Genomic DNA, 17,137 nt, shown 5'->3' with positions numbered 1-17,137 from the left:
AAAGAACCAGCCCGATCCGCCTTACCAACCTGCGTGTTATCCCCCCGGCGACGACTGAGACCGCCGTTCCTCGAATTTCGCGACTTTCCCGATCTCCAGCGTCTGAATAATATCCGCAAACATGTCGCGTTTCTTCTACGGTGGCGGTAGCGACAGCGAGTCCAGCTCCTCTGACGAGGAGGAGCTCTACAGTGATCGCGAGGAGGAGGAGCAGTCCGAGGAGGAGTCCAGCGAGGAAGAGTCTGAGGAGGAGGAGTCCTCGTCCGATGACGAGGATGCCGGCAAGACCGGTGCGAACCGTTTCATGAAGAATGTCTCCGAAAGCGAAGAGAGCGAAGATGAGGAACGAGTAACTATCGTCAAGAGTGCCAAGGACAAGCGGTTGGAGGAACTCGAAAACACCGTCAAGTTGATCGAAAATGCCGAGAAGATCAGCGATTGGGCGGTCATCTCGACAGGTGCGTTTGGCCCTGATATCAGAGGATGGAATTGCGGAATCAGCAGCGGAGGGAAGGATGGGTTTTTGATACTAACATCCGTTTTCTAGAGTTCGACAAGCTGAACCGTCAAATCGTCAAGATTGTCCAGTCTGGCCCCACCCCCAAGATCTACGTCAAGACTGTTGCGGACCTGGAGGATTTCGTCAACGAGACCATCTCGAAGCAGAAGTCGAGCAACAAGAAGATGAACGCCAGCAACGCCAAGGGATTCAACGCCGTTAAGCAGCGTATCAAGAAGAACAACAAGGACTACGCCGCTCAGATCGACAAGTACAGGCAGAACAAGGATGGCTTCATGGAAGCCAAGGAGGAAGTGGCCCGTCCCGTCGCCGCCGCCCCTCGCCTGACCAAGATCGAGCGTATCGAAGCCCCTGTTCTTTCCACCGCCGGTGATGACGATGGTTTCGCAACCGTCGGCCGTGGCGGCAAGACCCTCCAGTACACCCCCGAGAGCATCCTGAAGCACCTCCGTGTTATCGTCGAATCCCGCGGAAAGAAGAACACCGACCGTCTGGAGCAGATCCGCACGATGGAGAAGCTGTTGGAGGTTGCTCAGACCCCTTACCAGCGTATCCGCATCTACTTGACCATGATCTCCACCCGCTTCGATCTCACCTCTTCCTCCACCAGCAACTACATGGCCGTCGATCAGTGGAAGTTCGCCGAGCAGGAGTTCGCTACCCTGCTGTCCGTTCTCGAGAACAACCGCACCTATGTCGTGACCGAGGGTGCTGAGGAGTGGGAGGATGATGAGAAGCAGCCCACCCCCGCCCCCGGCGAGGTCCTTCACATCCCCGGCAGCATCGTCTCGTATGTCGAGAGACTGGATGATGAGCTCACCCGTTCCCTGCAGCACATCGACCCCCACACTGCCGAGTACATCGACCGTCTGGGTGACGAGAAGCAGCTGTACGCCAACCTTGTCCGCACCCAGGCCTACGTCGAGGGTCTTACTCAGTCCGAGAAGACCGATCCCCGCCAGGACAGCCTTAACCGCGTGGTCATGAGGAGACTGGAGCACATCTACTTCAAGCCTTCTCAGGTCGTCACGATCCTGGAGGAGGGTACCTGGAAGGTCCTTCCCTCCGAGCTGGACACCAACATCACTCCTCGTGGCAACACCGGCGATGTGACCAACCTTGTGCAGACCCTTTGCAGCTACCTGTTCAAGCACAGCGACGGTATCATCCGTGCTCGTGCCATGCTGTGCCAGATCTACTTCCTTGCTCTGCACGACCAGTACTACCGCTCTCGTGACCTGATGCTCATGTCCCACCTTACCGAGAACATTGCCAACTTCGACGTTTCCACCCAAATCCTCTTCAACCGCACCCTTGTTCAGATCGGTCTGTGTGCCTTCCGTGCTGGCCTGATCTACGAGGCCCAGAACACCCTCTCCGAGGTCTGCGGCAGTGGACGTCAGAAAGAGCTGTTGGCTCAGGGCATCATCCTCCAGCGTTACTCCACCGTCTCGCCTGAACTGGAGCGTCTGGAGCGTCAGCGTCAGCTGCCCTTCCACATGCACATCAACCTCGAGCTCCTCGAGTGCATCTACCTCACGTCGAGCATGTTCCTGGAGGTTCCTCTGATGGCTCAGACTTCTTCTTCCCCCGAGATGAAGCGTCGTGTCATCTCCAAGACCTTCCGTCGTATGCTGGACTACAACGAGCGCCAGGTCTTCACTGGTCCTGCTGAGAACACCCGTGACGGTGTCATCATGAGTGCCAAGTTCCTTGCCGCGGGTGACTGGAAGAAGGCCGCTGAGATGCTCAACTCGATCAAGATCTGGGATCTGATGCCCCAGCCCGACAAGGTCAAAGAGATGCTGTCCCAGCAGATCCAGGAGGAGGGTCTCCGCACCTACCTCTTCACCTACGCCCCCTTCTACGACAGCCTCTCCATCTCCACCCTGTCTACCATGTTCGAGCTCCCCGAGAAGAAGATCGCCGCTATCATCAGCCGTATGATCTCTCACGAGGAACTGGCCGCTGCTCTCGACCAGGTCAACGACGCCATTGTCTTCCGCAAGGGTGTTGAGCTGTCCCGTCTCCAGTCCCAGATCGTTACCCTCGCCGACAAGTCGATGAACCTTCTGGAGTCCAACGAGAAGACTCTCGAGCAGCGTACGCAAGGCATGGCCAACGCCTTCCAGCGCGATCAGGGCGCCGGCGCCCGTGGTGGCCGTGGTCCTCGAGGTGGTGGCCAAGCCCGTGGTGGTCCCAGATTCCCTGGTGGCCAACAAGGTCGTCGGCCTGGTGGACAGCAGTTTGGCGGTGGTGCATTGGGCGGAGCGATCAAGGCATAAAAATGATTTCTAATGGCATTGATTTCTTTTTTCATGGTTCTAATGCTCCCTTTTCTTGGAATTTAAACTGCGTATGATTCCATGTGTGCTCTTACCCATCATGGTTCCTTTTCTTTTTCTTTCAACTTTTTTTTCCGTTGGGCCACTCTAGCCCTTTTCCTACTTAGAGTTCTACTGTCATGCATACCGTATTTTTACTCTCCGCAGATGAATATCACGTTTGGAATGAACGATGGACATACAGAGCCTGAAAAGTCTAGATTGTGTATCAAAGGTTGAAAATCAATGCACGCTAACGCTTTAAACCAGATGTACAGATCGTAGCTCTGAAATCAAGCATTCCTCGGTAGATCAAAGGTAAGCTAGGGTGGTCGCTTTAGCACCCTCTGATAGTCCACCAGTCACGATTCTCAGCAGGCTTGAGTATGATATATATGACATGACGGTGAGAAAGCCATAGCAGCCTCGGAATAAAGCCACTTCATCTTAGAACTCTGCATGCCCTTTCCATTTTTAGTATGTCCCCAGACGAGAGCAACGATTAGTATATATCTCCTTACATCCAGAACCCGCTGGATACTTGCGCCAGCCCCAACGCCCAAGATTGTCCCTGAATATATCATACTATTAAACAGCAGTAGCCTTCGGCAAAGCATGCTCACCCACTGTCATCTAGCAGGTTTTGAGGTGACCAATACTCATTTTCCTCCGCTTGAGCATCCAGCCAGACAAGGCCATCCGCCAGTAGATCATCAATGACAGTCTGCGCTCGAGCCTTCTCCCAGTTCAGATTCGCTTGAAGCATAGAGATGCTTACGTAGCCAAGAACCTGAATAGCTTCGAGGACTGTAGCCTGATCAGTGTTTAGCTCCTTCGGAATCGATCGAATATATTGCTTGCTGCCGACATGTACAATCGAGAATCCAGAGCCTAGGGGTTCCAGACTCTTGACAGCTCGGAGAACATCGTCGCTGCACATCGCATGTCAGCTACTGTGTCACTCGTTATGGGTAGAGCAAAGGATGAGCGAGTACGTACTCTGTAACCTCCAGTCCACTACCAATAGCCTTCCCCTTGCCTACTCGTTTCCGACACTCCTCAACACCTATTAACCCGCCGTTTTCGCTTCGCGTAGCGCGACAAAGTTCCACCACTCTGACAGCGACCTCAAAGTAGAAGTCATTCATATCCCCACCCATAATCTGCGTCCAGAAGCTGCCAATCTCCCCTAACCCTTTTCGCGCATTCTTTCCTTTAACATTGCTGGCTGCGAGGGGATCGACTCCTATGGCATTGCACATGCGGGCAAACTCCGCTCTAAACGTCGGGTTCGACTTGATCGTGGAGCTGTGTTCCAGCGCGAAGGTGTGGAGTAATGACTGGAATACAGACAGTTGCGTCTGTAAAGAGGAGAGATGCGAGGAGCGTAGATTGGCGCCATGATTCGCAAATGACTGGCTGGCTTGAGTGCGATTGGCGAAGGCGCCGAGTCCAACTCCTCGACGAGTAGCCATAGCAATAATGTGTCTGCTCTTGAGGAGGGTTCAATTATCGGAGCGCGTGGGGTAACCACAAGAGCGCTAGATAGATGCGGTCATACTGCCACTGGCTCTTATCAGTAAGTGTCACCTGACCAGAGGATACCCTGATAGCGATAAGGGCTTGAAGAATCCTAAAAGGAACAAATGGGCCAGCCAGTGTGGCTAGCCATATGCGGCTTAGCGGGGGTATCCACCCACACAACCCATTTTTCTCGATTCGCAGCGGCTTTTTTCTTCCTTTTGATCTTCTTCCAGTACGACAGCCTTCGCCAACCGCCCAACTCGCGAACTCTACGGACCGTCACAATGGCCTCCACTGCTACGTGAGACTCCCTTTGAGATTCCCCTGCGGCTGATCGCTCGAGGTGCTTGTGAGGGTTACAGATATAGTCGTCCTTTCTCGCTGGAGATGCTGCGACCTGAAAACGGTTGCTGAGCACCAGCTCGATTTTTCCCGCGACCGAGCCTCGCCCCTGAATCGCCTAAAATTGCGTTAGGAATATGAGGATTGGGTGTCGGCACGGTCTGGGGTATTGAGGTTGAAGGCACTGTGAACCTTCTCCTTGAAAACAATTGTTGTGAGCTATCGTCTTCTACCATTGCGCCGTGATAGGGCATGGTATGGGCGAAAAGCGTCAACACCACTTCCCGAGCGTTATGCTTGGGGTTTTGTCGGATGAGGATTATCATACTTGGTTGAAGTCACCGCCGGCTTGCGAAAGTTGCTGCTGAAAATGCGTGACTAGTAGTGAGCTGGACCGCGCGGGCTGGACAAGTGAAGGAAAAATTTTTCTTTTCCTACCTCACCGATTAAATGGATGTCGTCGAGTGCTTTTTTTATCCTATGCCTTCAGTATGAGAATGTGGCACTATAGCTGCAATTCTTACACTCGGCGAAAGTCTGTGTAATCACTGCGGACAGACTGTACTGACCTTAACAGCACTGTCCCCACCAAGGAGCAGGTTCTCGTCCCCGAGACCCTCCTGAAGAAGCGCAAGAGCCAGGAGCAGGCTCGCGCTGTCGCCCGTGAGGAGGCCGAGAAGAAGAAGGCCGTAAGTTTATACCATTTTTTTTCTATTCCCTTTCCCTCTTCCTTCTATAGTGATGACAACAACCACTACGCGACTAGACTACGGTCGATGCTGTCGCTTCGTTAACCATCTTTCGGGGCTGAAAAAGAAGCTTCAAATGATTTCTATTTCACAAGTCATTTGTCAAGACCATCTGCTAACAGATGAATCCAGGCCAACAAGGAGAAGCGCGCCGTCATCTTCAAGCGTGCCGAGTCCTACGTCAAGGAGTACCGCGATGCTGAGCGCGAGAAGATCCGCCTTGCCCGCGTTGCTCGCAAGGAGGGTAACTTCTACGTTGCTGACGAGCCCAAGCTTGTCTTCGTTATCCGTATCAAGGGGTAAGTTGATTCCAGCATGCTATGTCAACCTCATGATATTAACAGCTCGTTATAGTATCAACAAGATCCCTCCCCAGCCCCGCAAGATCCTCCAGCTGCTCCGTCTGCTCCAGATCAACAACGGTACCTTCGTCCGTCTTACCAAGGCTACCCAGGAGATGTTGACCATCATCAACCCCTACATTGCCTACGGTTACCCCAACCTCAAGTCCGTCCGTGAGCTCGTCTACAAGCGCGGTTACGGAAAGGTCGACAAGCAGCGTGTTCCCCTCACTGACAACCAGATCATTGAGGAGAACCTCGGCAAGTACGGCATTGTCTGCATGGAGGATCTGATCCACGAGATCTACACCGTTGGCCCCAACTTCAAGCAGGCCAACAACTTCCTGTGGCCCTTCAAGCTCTCCAACCCCACTGGTGGCTTCCACACCCGCAAGTTCAAGCACTTCATCGAGGGTGGTGACTACGGTAACCGTGAGGAGAACATCAACGGCCTCATCCGCCAGATGAACTAGATTCATCATCATCATCGGTGATGGGCTTGTCCGTACCGGGTTGTTATGAGCTCCGAAATTTCCTAGTTAGCGGGTTACTGGTCTAAAATCTGGGTTACAAAAATCTAAAAAGCTTCGTACAACCTGACTTTGATTCCTTTGTAATTGAAATGTAGTTGTTTCTATCCCTGTAGGATCCATCCCGCCCTCAACCATAAATGTCGCACGCCGCCTCAAACTACTTCTACTGCAACCGCTGCTTGCCTTTGTGGGAGCTGGAAAGCAAATTACTGCCACTCTCGACCGTCTCATTGACCGCTAAACCCGGCAGAATCCTTTCAACCTCGCAGAGAAAAGTGCGGATATATGCGGCTATCAACGGATATGTGTTTTGTACAGCCCCGAAAAAGTGAGTCTGAATTCTGTATACTTCTTTACCGCCTTTGAGTAGGGTGGCAGAAAATGATCGCCAGTCAGTGAGGGGACAATATTGTATGATGTTGTCGAGTTGGAGTTGGATATTTGATTGGATTGCTTATTATCTTCGATTCTATATTCTTGTAGTTCTTTTAGTTGGTTGGGGGGGGGGGGGGTGGTACGAGTTGTGGATCTGTAGTATGAGGGAGGATTGTGGTGGTATATATTGCTTCCCTAGTACGGAGAACAGTAACATGGCGTTCTAGTATAATGTATACAATTAGCGTAGTATCCTTTCTTTTCTTCAAAGACTATGTAAGTATTGGCTTGGTTCAAATCTGTTTCTAATTTTGGTGAAGAGGTAACGCTCAGTAGTATGGATAGTAGTAGATGATCTATCTGTGTCAATATATATACATCTAAACCCTTGCGATTTAGACTTCAAGGACGCGAAAATAAACAATCAGCACCTAGATGTTGATAACCACCTGCACTCTCCTATTCTTATCCACAACCAATCGAAGCTGTCTCCCCTCCCAGCCTGTTGGCGGAGCAGATGCCGTAGTAGCATGAGGCACAGGCTTGAATGTACCCTCCCGGAGAGTTTCAGTGAAGAGTTCATAGGAGGGATAGTCTGTATCTTCGGTCAGAATTTCAACACCTGGATAATACTGTTTAGCCCAAAGGGATACTCACAGCCATCAACAAACTTGGTGACTTGTTCCTCCGTCATACCAGTCCCCTTTGCAGCGCGAAGGGTCCTCTCTTGCTCCTGTCGCCAGTCATAGACGAAATGGAGGTCTTGCGCATCGCTGCATTATCAATTAGCATCTCGAGATAAACTCTTTAGAAGCTGGCATAAGCCACTCACATATGAATCAACGCATCCAATTGACTGCAATCACCATTATCATTAGCTGCCATCTCTCAATAGAGAGCTGAGCAAACTTACTCAGTAATCACATCATACCCCCTCAACGCCTCATTAACCGTCTTAACATCCTCAAACTCCACATGTCCCAATCTCCCCTTATACTCACCCTGGCCAGCAGCGGCGGCTTCCTTCAATCGAACCGCATCCGCCCACTTCCCCCTAAGCACCTCCTCATCCCACGCGCGAAACCCGACACACCACCCCTCAAAAACCACCACTTTCACCTTCTCTTCACCCTCCTTATTCACCACCTCCCACTGCGACGGAGGCACGCGATCGCCCTGTCCGGAAAACGCCGATTTATCGTACGCCGGGACCGCGGTGCGCTGGCCCGCGCGCAACGCCGAGAACACTTCCTTCGCTAGAGTCAGGTCATGGGTGCCGGGCTGTCCGCGATGCTGGAGGAGCGGGTTTGAGGGGTGCGAGGCGGCGAGGTGCTCTTGTTGCGAGTGTGTGAGGTATAGGTCGTCGAGGGAGAGGGTTACCACGTTGAGGGAGTAGGGTGGGGAGCGGAGGGTGGATTGGAGGGTTGAGACCTTTTTGCCCCCATTTGATTAATCGTTAGTGAACTGATTGTTTTCATAGAAAGTAATAGAGCGTAATTATTATCATGAGGAAGGGGGTCATACCAGGACTGTTTTACCGGCCCCCTGCACGCCATTTAGACCGAGGAAGAAAGGCGGGGTGTTGGTGGGATGGCGGGCTTGGTGGGCTTGGAGTCGTTCCAGGAGGAAGGGGATGCAGTGTTGGGATTTATCGTCGATTATTTCGGGCATTGTGGGAAATTGTATCTTATTTGGTGCTTTTATGGGAGAATGAGATAGTAGTAATAGATTTGTTTTATGTGTAGGTAGTATATTCTGGTGGCTACAGTGATATGATATACTGCTAAGGTAGACTAAGCTTCGGAGGTGATCCGAGCGGGTGATTCTGCGGAGGACAAATGTATTGCCTGAAGGATTGGCCGGCATCATCTCTATGGGCATACTGCACCATTTTTAGTCCATGGTAAGTTGCGGTATGCCTCATGAATAGCATCTGGCAGGTATGGAATGTTATTAAACTTCGAGATGAATGTGAAGAGGATAAAGGGAATAGCAGCACGTGGGCATGACGTTGGCTGAGAATCACATGTCTGAGTCAGCAGGAAGTTGATGATGATGTTGGTGGTGGCAGACATGATCAGAGTTGTCGATCTAGGTCTTTCTCTTATAGTAAGTTCTTTTTTAGACTGAATAAGTCTAATTGGATCGTATGAAGAATATCATATCATGGTGATAGTCCGTAGACAAAGAAAGGTGTCAGTCAACATAACCGGGATAATAGTTTCGGAGTATCTTGGCAACCGGGTGGAAGTTGAGGAAAATTGAGTGGAAGAAGACACCAATTTTGTAGAATGAATAACCATGGGAGAAATACCTTGCTTCAATGATTCTGTCTTTTGAGAGATAGTTAGTGTGTATACTAATCATGCCGTAGAATGATTATCGTGGAAGTGGACATCGGCATGTGAAGGCAGCATCATCTGCCACCCCCCGATCGGTTTAGCGCCAAACGACCAAACCTCCGAGCTTCACCTGCAAAAGATGCCGAGGTTCCCTGGTCCAGCTTGCCGAGCATTGCGACCGTCCTCTTCCCCCGGATTCTTCATCTCTTCCCTCCCCCAGACCAAGTCCCCTTAAGCTTCTCCTCTCTCTCCAACTAAACTTTCATATAATACCCCGTCTCTTCTCCTCATTTCGCATTTCTGTCCTCTCCCTCTAATCTCCCCATCTCTCCACCTCCCCTCCTCTCCTCCTCACATTGATTATTCAACATGTCTGAGCTGCGCTTCGACAACCAAACCGTGGTTGTCACCGGTGCTGGTGGTGGCCTGGGTAAGGCATATGCCCTCTTCTTTGCTTCAAGAGGTGCAAACGTCGTTGTCAACGATCTGGGTGGCTCTCATTCTGGTGAGGGCAAGTCGGCCAAGGTAGGTTGTGTCTATGCTTACGCAGACTCTTTTCCCGCTGACCCCGGGTGTCTCTTCTAGGCTGCCGATGTGGTTGTCGATGAAATCAGAGCTGCTGGCGGCAAGGCAGTAGCAAACTACGACAGTGTCGAGAACGGCGAAGCCATCATTGAAACCGCCATCAAGAACTTTGGCCGCATCGATGTCCTTCTCAACAACGCCGGTATCCTCCGGGATATCAGTTTCAAGAACATGAAAGATCAGGACTGGGACCTTATCTACAGAGTGCACACATATGGCGCATACAAGGTAGGCAGGATGCGTTCGCCTCTGCCTTCAAGTGGTTGCTGACGCGGGGCTTTTGTCTACAGTGCGCAAGAGCCGCATGGCCTCACTTCCGGAAACAAAAGTATGGCCGCATCATCAACACTGCTTCTTCGGCTGGTCTGTTCGGTAGCTTCGGCCAGGCAAACTACTCCGGTAAGCTTGGGTATGCTCGGAGGTTAGAAGCTGTTTAGCTGACTATATAAGCTGCCAAACTCGGACAGGTCGGCTTCACTGAGACGCTGGCGAAGGAAGGTGCAAAGTACAACATCATTGCGAACGTCATCGCGCCAATTGGTATGTTGATTCGGCTCCCCTGGAAATGCAGTGGCTAATGTGAAACAGCTGCTAGCCGTATGACGGCCACCGTCATGCCCCCCGAGGTCCTGGAGAACCTCAAGCCCGACTGGGTTGTCCCATTGGTGGCTGCTTTGGTCCACTCATCCAACACTACTGAGACTGGTGGAATCTACGAAGTCGGTGGTGGACACGTCGCTAAGCTGCGCTGGGAACGTGCCAAGGGTGCTCTTTTGAAGACCGATGCTTCTTTGACGCCCGGTGCTATTGCTCGGAAGTGGAACGATGTCAACGACTTCTCCAAGCCGGACTACCCCACCGGACCTGCTGACTTTATGGGTCTCTTGGAGGATGGCTTGAAGTTGCCCAGCGCCCAAGCGGGTGAGGAGCCCAACTTCAAGGGCAAGGTTGCTCTGGTCACTGGTGGTGGCAACGGGTATGTATTACTGCAGATAAATGATGGCTATCTATCGATTCTAACGTCCTCAATAGTCTTGGTCGTGCCTACTGTCTGCTCTTTGCCAAATATGGCGCTGCCGTCGTTGTGAACGATCTCGTCGACCCCGAGCCCGTTGTCCAGGAGATCAAGAAGATGGGCGGCCAGGCTGTTGGCAACAAGGCATCTTGCGAAGATGGCGAGAATGTCGTCAAGACCGCCATCGATACCTTTGGCCGGATTGATATCCTGATCAACAACGCTGGTATCTTGCGTGACAAGGCTTTCACCAACATGAACGACGACCTGTGGAACCCTGTCCTCAATGTCCACCTGCGCGGCACCTACAAGGTGACCAAGGCTGCCTGGCCCTACATGCTTAAGCAGAAGTATGGTCGCATTGTCAACACCGCCAGCACCAGCGGTATCTACGGAAACTTTGGACAGGCCAACTATGCCGCCGCGGTATGTTCCTGCCAATGCTGATTCTCTTAACGCCTTTCACTAATTGTTATTAGAAACTCGGAATCCTTGGTTTCTCCCGCACTCTTGCTCTTGAGGGTGCTAAATACAACATCAAGGTCAACACCATTGCCCCCAATGCTGGTACCAACATGACCCGTACCATCATGCCCGAGGAGATGGTTCAGGCGTTCAAGCCTGACTACGTTGCTCCCCTGGTGGCTCTTCTGTGCTCGGACATTGTGCCTGAGCCCAGCACCAAGGGTCTGTACGAGTGTGGCAGCGGCTGGTTCGGCCGCACTCGCTGGCAGCGTACCGGCGGTCACGGATTCCCCGTCGACGTTAAGCTTACCCCTGAGGAAGTGCTCAAGCACTGGCAGAAGATCACCAACTTCGACGATGGCCGTGCGGACCACCCTGAGGATGGCCAGGCCGGTTCCGAGAAGATCATGGCCAACATGAGCAACCGCAGTGGCGGTGACTCGGAGGGTGGCAACAACATCCTGCAGGCCATCGAGAAGGCCAAGCAGGCCACCACTGACGGAACCTCCTTCGACTACGAGGACCGGGATGTCATCCTCTACAACCTCAGTGTCGGCGCTAAGCGCACCGATCTTCCCTTGGTATACGAGAACAACGAGCACTTCCAGGCTCTGCCCACATACGGTGTGATCCCTTGGTTCAACACCGCCAACCCCTGGAACATGGATGATATTGTCGCCAACTTCTCCCCCATGATGTTGCTGCATGGCGAGCAGTACATGGAGGTCCGCAAGTTCCCCATTCCCACCGCCGCCAAGACCTTGACCTACCCCAAGCTCATCGATGTCGTGGACAAGGGCAACGCCGCCCTCGTCGTCTCCGGTTACACCACCAAGGACGCGAAGACCGGCGAGGATCTCTTCTACAACGAGTCGACCGTCTTCATCCGGGGCAGTGGCGGCTTCGGCGGATCGCCCAAGCCCACTGCCCCCCGCCCCAAGGCCGCCGTGGCGCCCTACAAGGCTCCTCAGCGCAAGCCCGATGCGGTTGTCGAGGAGAAGACCTCGGAAGACCAGGCCGCTCTCTACCGCCTCAACGGTGACCGCAACCCTCTGCACATCGACCCCGAGTTCAGCAAGGTCGGTGGCTTCAAGACCCCTATCCTGCACGGTCTCTGCTCGCTGGGTGTCTCTGGCAAGCATGTGTTCAGCACATACGGTGCCTTCAAGAACCTTAAGGTCCGCTTCTCTGGTGTGGTGCTGCCCGGTCAGACCCTCCGCACGGAGATGTGGAAGGAGGGCAATGTGGTCATCTTCCAGACCACGGTGGTAGACACCGGCAAGCCTGCCATCACGGGGGCTGGAGCCGAGCTGTTGGAGGGTGCCAAGGCCAAGTTGTAAAACAGGGGAGTGGTGTGATTTATCAGACTGTATGTACATATAATGTCATGAATTCATTTTCTGTTTGAAACCAGTTATACATTGAGTAGCCCGTACGGTACATGTACATAGCGTAGTAGATGTCAAGAACAGGCGATCTACATGCATCCTCCCCAGTCCTGATGCCTGGGACTCTGAAATGCAACTTGTTTCTTCGCTTGCGAAACTTCAGAAGATGGAAGCAATGGTGAGTATTACTCCTTCCGGTCAAGCTCAGCATTGTCGGATTCATGTCACTGATATGTGTTGCCACAAGCAGCCCCAGAAACCCCTAAATGAACCCCAAGCAGCATCGGAGTGAGGGTATCATAATCTAGTTAATAGCTTATTGGTGATAAAATATAGCTAACTAGTCTATCTATTTTAGTACTGGGTTTAACTTACCTGAATATACCAATGTATATGCATCACAAGTGAAACAGAATAGTCAAGGTCCCAAAGCGGCTATATACCACCACCATGAATCCACCGTATTTTCAAATCCATCCAGAATTATGGGAAGATAGTCCGATGCCCATTCTTCACCATCATCCCAAGCTGACATTTGCGCTTTGCGCACTTCCCAGTATGCAGGTAGCCAGCCGGATTGCTCCCAGTCGATGATTGCCATTACACGGTATGGAGGAGAGGATGTGACGAGGATGTTACTGCGATGGAGATCGCCATGCGTGAATTTGATGGCACAGTGGTCTGGAAGACCATAGCGATATGCTTCTATGGGCACAGAGTATGGTTCCGACATCCGTCGTCGGGGAAGGAATGTGAACCAGTCGTGGAATTGGCGGACGGTGGGGAATGGGCCTGCTTCATGTAGGTGATTGATGCTGAAGGTTCTGTCGTAGATGGGGTTTTGCGCGATGTTGCCTATGGGAAGAATGGTAAGATAACGGTGATATTAGTATTTCATAGGATAGATGAAATCGATGTCTGTACCGACGAATGTATCCTCCGGGTCCTGTTCGAGTTGACGAAGTCGATCGCAGATTATTCTCAGCTCATGACAGATGCTTGTTTTATCTTCTTCTGCCATGGTATCCCATGCTTGCTCCAACGTCTTTCCCTTCACATACTCCATGTAGATGTATATCACCTCTCCTTCAGTGCGCCATCCATATACCTCGGGGACGGGGACATGCTCCTTGAGAAGTCGGCGGATAGCATATAAACAGTAAGCTTCGGACATTTTGAGAGACATTCCCCACTTAACAAGCATGTTCATTTCTTCAAATAGGACAGGCGGTGGTCTAACATGAAATGAGTCGGTGGAATAGTCTCTCCTTCGATCTGGATTTATTCCTGCGAGATGCTGGGCTTTGGTTTGTGCTTGCACTTCTTCCGGGGTAGGTAATTGTTCCCATCTTGTAAAGAAAGATGATTCTTTAACATCATAATTGGGAAGGTCGGGGATTATTGATGGTGTTAGTCGCACGCTCTCGTTTTCATGTGCCATTGTGAATGATGGGGTGACTGGTGTGGTTCTAAGTTGTTGTGGTGGGTTGTATTACTTTGATTCTATGGACTACGGAATGATAGGCTGGATCAGGCACCAGTAGGCGCTTATGCCAGGCATCCATTTGAATGATAAGGTGATCTCATTCCTCTTCGAACATGAGTATTCCGGGAACATGTCATCCAAATAAATAGTACACGCCAATAAAGTATCTTGTAGAGTCCCCTAGTCAAGTTTGTTAGAATTTATGCTTTTGTTGGGCCAGCATTTATCTTACCAGGCAGAAATCAGCCTCAAGCTGTCAGATCAGGCGCGGGTAATAGGATGCAGCATAGCCTCATCATTGTGCTATCAATACATACATAGTTGTACATTATTAGCTGAAGTATATTCGGAGATGTGTTGGGTGGAGCATTGAACCAGTCCCGTGATTGGATCATTTGGAGTAAAGTCACGGAAGTCAACTCCTCCCGATTGATTCATTCCATCATTCCGCTTCCCATCATCTTCCCATCTTCCCATCCAACAGATCACCCCATCATCCTTCCCTTCCCCCGCCCCATCCCACGCCATCTTCTTCCATCTCTCTGGCTTCCCGACACTAAGCTGGAATTAACTTCGCTCGCCAGATACCCTTCCTTCTGGCCAGACGCCTTCCCGTCTACCCTCCGACGATCATGTAGCAAGCTCGGTCTTGCGCCCCTCCGTCAGTGCAACGATGGTGCTCTCCCTTTCTGTCCCTAGCTTTTCTAGATCCACCACCTCCTCCGCGCTTCGTGCCAGCGACAGCAGCAACTCTACAACCATCAGCGAGGCTCTCCGCAATAATCCTTTCGGCATCACCTCCCGATCTCGCTCCCTCGCCGCCTCGAATACCTCCTCCGAGGAACAGAAACGAGAACAGGAGGAGCTAAACCAGGCTCTGCAGACCCTCGCTCGAATCTTTCCCGACATTCGCATCGAAGTTTTCCGAGAGCTCCTGGTCCGATTCGATGGGCAGAGCCGTCTCCATGTCTGCGTCGAGCAGTTGCTACGTCACAAAGAGGCGTGGGTAGCCGGGCGATGGAACGTGCCAGCTGTGACTGGGGGAACGGAAGAAGATGGCAAAGATGATCTACAACAACAACAACATACCGGACATGAACATGCAGTCCCGCCTGATGAGCTATTCCGGACAAACGAATATAAAGCTGCCGTGAAGGCGGCTCTCACGAAGGAGTTTAATGGTCTGAGCAAGAGTACGGTGGAGGCAGTGCTGGCAGAAGTGAATTTCTCTTATCTGCGAGCCCGTCCGACTCTGCAAGATCTTTCCCGGAGAACCTGGCGTGCGACCTTCAACAGCATTCTCCCTTCGTTCAAGCGCGGTAAAGATAAGAACGAGCATCCACTCATCGTGTGGCAGCGTCAGCCGGATGGTGACATGATCCCGCGGCTGAAAAAGACCGAGTGCCCGGAGTTGGACCGGGAGCTGTATCGAGCCTTGCTGGCACCCCTGCTTCGTACCAGACGGGAAGAGAGACTAGATAGAGACCAAAAGTTGGCGGAGGAGCTGAACGAGACAGAAGCCAAGGAGGCTGAGGCTGTTTATGAGTGCGAGTGCTGTTTGGACGACGTGACTTTTGAGCAAATCTCAACATGCTCGGACAATACGCACATTATTTGCTATGGCTGCATCCGGCGAACCATCCACGAGGCTCTGTTCGGTCAAGGCTGGGGTAAGTCGGTCGATGTGGAAAAGTCAACGTTGAAATGTTTGGCGCCGTTCGATCACGACAGCTGCCCCGGGACCCTGGACCCAGCGATCGTCAAGCAGGCTATCCTGCTTGACAAGGCCGGACCTGAGACCTTTACGAAGTTCGAGACGCGCCTGTCCTCCGAGGTTCTGCTCAAGTCCCAGCTGAAGCTCATTCGGTGTCCGTTTTGCTCGTACGCTGAAGTTGATCCGGTTTACCACCCGTCTGCTCAAGGCCTTGTTTGGCGCTTTCGTCGCGACGGGTTCCTCTCTACGCTTCTGATTACTATCTTCTTACTCGACTTGATACCCTTACTTATCATTCCTCTAGCGATTCTTTATTTTGTCAACTCTTCTGCTGTGTTCATCATCTTTCAGAACGCCCTCCTCAACCTCTGTCTCAAAACCCGACCCAAGAAATTCACTTGTGCGCACCCCGCATGCCGACGCGTCAGCTGCATCACCTGCCAGAAACCATGGCGTGACCCTCACGTGTGCCATGAACCGCTTCTCCTCGACCTCCGGGCCACCGTCGAGGCCGCTCGCACTGCAGCTGTCAAGCGCACCTGTCCGCGCTGCGGCCTCTCATTCGTCAAGTCCTCCGGCTGCAACAAACTGACCTGCGTCTGCGGCTATTCCATGTGCTACCTCTGCCGTAAGGCTCTTGGTTCTCCGATCAAGTCCGCAAACCGACTAGGACGACTTCGACCACGCCGTCGTGCCAACCTCATAGAGAATTTCGATCCCGCGGCCGGACTGGACGCCATGAACGATGAACAAGAAGCCGGCAACGACGACGAATTCGAAGAAATGGAAGGCTACAAGCACTTCTGCGAGCACTTTCGCATCGATCCCGGCTCGCCCTGCACAGAATGCAACAAATGCGAGCTCTACCAAGACGAAGACGAAGAAGCCGTGGCACGTCGTGCCGGCGAGAAAGCCGAACGTGAATGGCACGCTCGTCAAGGCACGACCGGCGTGGGCATCGGGACTCTTCGCGTGAACAATGATTTCTCAAAAGCGGAGGGTAAACGTCGCGGCAATGGTGGGTTGATCCTTCATCATCACGGCAAGGGCATGAGTTACTGGCTGGATGAGGTGTGGCGGGATGGCCGATGGCGAATAGAGGGACAGACGTTGGTAGACTGGGTTGTGGAACGAGTCCTAGTGATTGATGAATTTTAGCCCCCCTCTTCTTTTTCTCTTTTTCCCTTCTGTGTTAGGCGTCTCGGGGTGTTTCGGGCATTGTTGATTCGGCTGGTCTAAAAGAATCATACAGCAGATTGAACGATTGATTGATTGGTTGGTTAAATTGATGTTGCTGCAGCATAGCTAGTTAGATAGATTGGATTGGACTGGCTTGATGATGAACATGATCAACGACTTGCTTTCAACTTTTCCGGGTGTTACACTACTACTACTTCTCAAATGAATGGCTTCTCAAGAATGACTTTTCACTTC

General features: G+C 52.0%; 7 protein-coding genes across 7 annotated transcripts; 4 read left to right on the top strand and 3 right to left on the bottom strand.

Annotated features, from left to right (window-relative positions):
- Window positions 1-121: 121 nt before the first annotated feature.
- On the top strand, window positions 122-2,805 carry nip1 (translation initiation factor eIF3 core subunit c; the record flags this gene model as incomplete). The annotated part of the gene is made up of 2 exons (XM_041689161.1): window positions 122-458; window positions 548-2,805. The coding sequence occupies 2 exons, from the start codon at window positions 122-124 to the stop codon at window positions 2,803-2,805; spliced, it is 2,595 nt and encodes an 864-aa protein (XP_041542873.1).
- A 658-nt stretch (window positions 2,806-3,463) lies between these two features.
- Window positions 3,464-4,319, bottom strand: AKAW2_40792S (ESCRT-II subunit protein SNF8; the record flags this gene model as incomplete). Its single annotated transcript, XM_041689160.1, has 2 exons — window positions 3,464-3,776; window positions 3,844-4,319. 2 exons carry the CDS (start codon window positions 4,317-4,319, stop codon window positions 3,464-3,466), a joined length of 789 nt encoding a protein of 262 aa, XP_041542872.1.
- A 333-nt stretch (window positions 4,320-4,652) lies between these two features.
- RPL7 (60S ribosomal protein uL30) lies at window positions 4,653-6,273 on the top strand (the record flags this gene model as incomplete). Its single annotated transcript, XM_041689159.1, has 4 exons — window positions 4,653-4,669; window positions 5,288-5,399; window positions 5,592-5,758; window positions 5,814-6,273. The coding sequence occupies 4 exons, from the start codon at window positions 4,653-4,655 to the stop codon at window positions 6,271-6,273; spliced, it is 756 nt and encodes a 251-aa protein (XP_041542871.1).
- Window positions 6,274-7,139: 866 nt separating this feature from the next.
- AKAW2_40790S (TDA10 family protein) lies at window positions 7,140-8,589 on the bottom strand (the record flags this gene model as incomplete). The annotated part of the gene is made up of 5 exons (XM_041689158.1): window positions 7,140-7,303; window positions 7,366-7,481; window positions 7,541-7,564; window positions 7,622-8,139; window positions 8,233-8,589. 5 exons carry the CDS (start codon window positions 8,587-8,589, stop codon window positions 7,140-7,142), a joined length of 1,179 nt encoding a protein of 392 aa, XP_041542870.1.
- Window positions 8,590-9,419: 830 nt separating this feature from the next.
- On the top strand, window positions 9,420-12,455 carry mfp (putative peroxisomal multifunctional beta-oxidation protein (MFP); the record flags this gene model as incomplete). The annotated part of the gene is made up of 7 exons (XM_041689156.1): window positions 9,420-9,575; window positions 9,636-9,863; window positions 9,926-10,034; window positions 10,086-10,175; window positions 10,224-10,611; window positions 10,668-11,076; window positions 11,130-12,455. The coding sequence occupies 7 exons, from the start codon at window positions 9,420-9,422 to the stop codon at window positions 12,453-12,455; spliced, it is 2,706 nt and encodes a 901-aa protein (XP_041542869.1).
- A 466-nt stretch (window positions 12,456-12,921) lies between these two features.
- On the bottom strand, window positions 12,922-13,944 carry AKAW2_40788S (phosphotransferase family protein; the record flags this gene model as incomplete). The annotated part of the gene is made up of 2 exons (XM_041689155.1): window positions 12,922-13,358; window positions 13,428-13,944. 2 exons carry the CDS (start codon window positions 13,942-13,944, stop codon window positions 12,922-12,924), a joined length of 954 nt encoding a protein of 317 aa, XP_041542868.1.
- A 718-nt stretch (window positions 13,945-14,662) lies between these two features.
- On the top strand, window positions 14,663-16,861 carry AKAW2_40787A (E3 ubiquitin-protein ligase; the record flags this gene model as incomplete). The annotated part of the gene is made up of 1 exon (XM_041689154.1): window positions 14,663-16,861. One exon carries the CDS (start codon window positions 14,663-14,665, stop codon window positions 16,859-16,861), a length of 2,199 nt encoding a protein of 732 aa, XP_041542867.1.
- Between the last annotated feature and the right edge of the window lie 276 nt (window positions 16,862-17,137).

The sequence above is a fragment of the Aspergillus luchuensis genome, chromosome 4 (assembly GCF_016861625.1).
Source record: "Aspergillus luchuensis IFO 4308 DNA, chromosome 4, nearly complete sequence".
NCBI lineage: Eukaryota > Fungi > Ascomycota > Eurotiomycetes > Eurotiales > Aspergillaceae > Aspergillus > Aspergillus luchuensis.
Note: the sequence above shows the minus strand (reverse complement) of the source record. Positions and strands in the feature narration are given on the sequence as shown.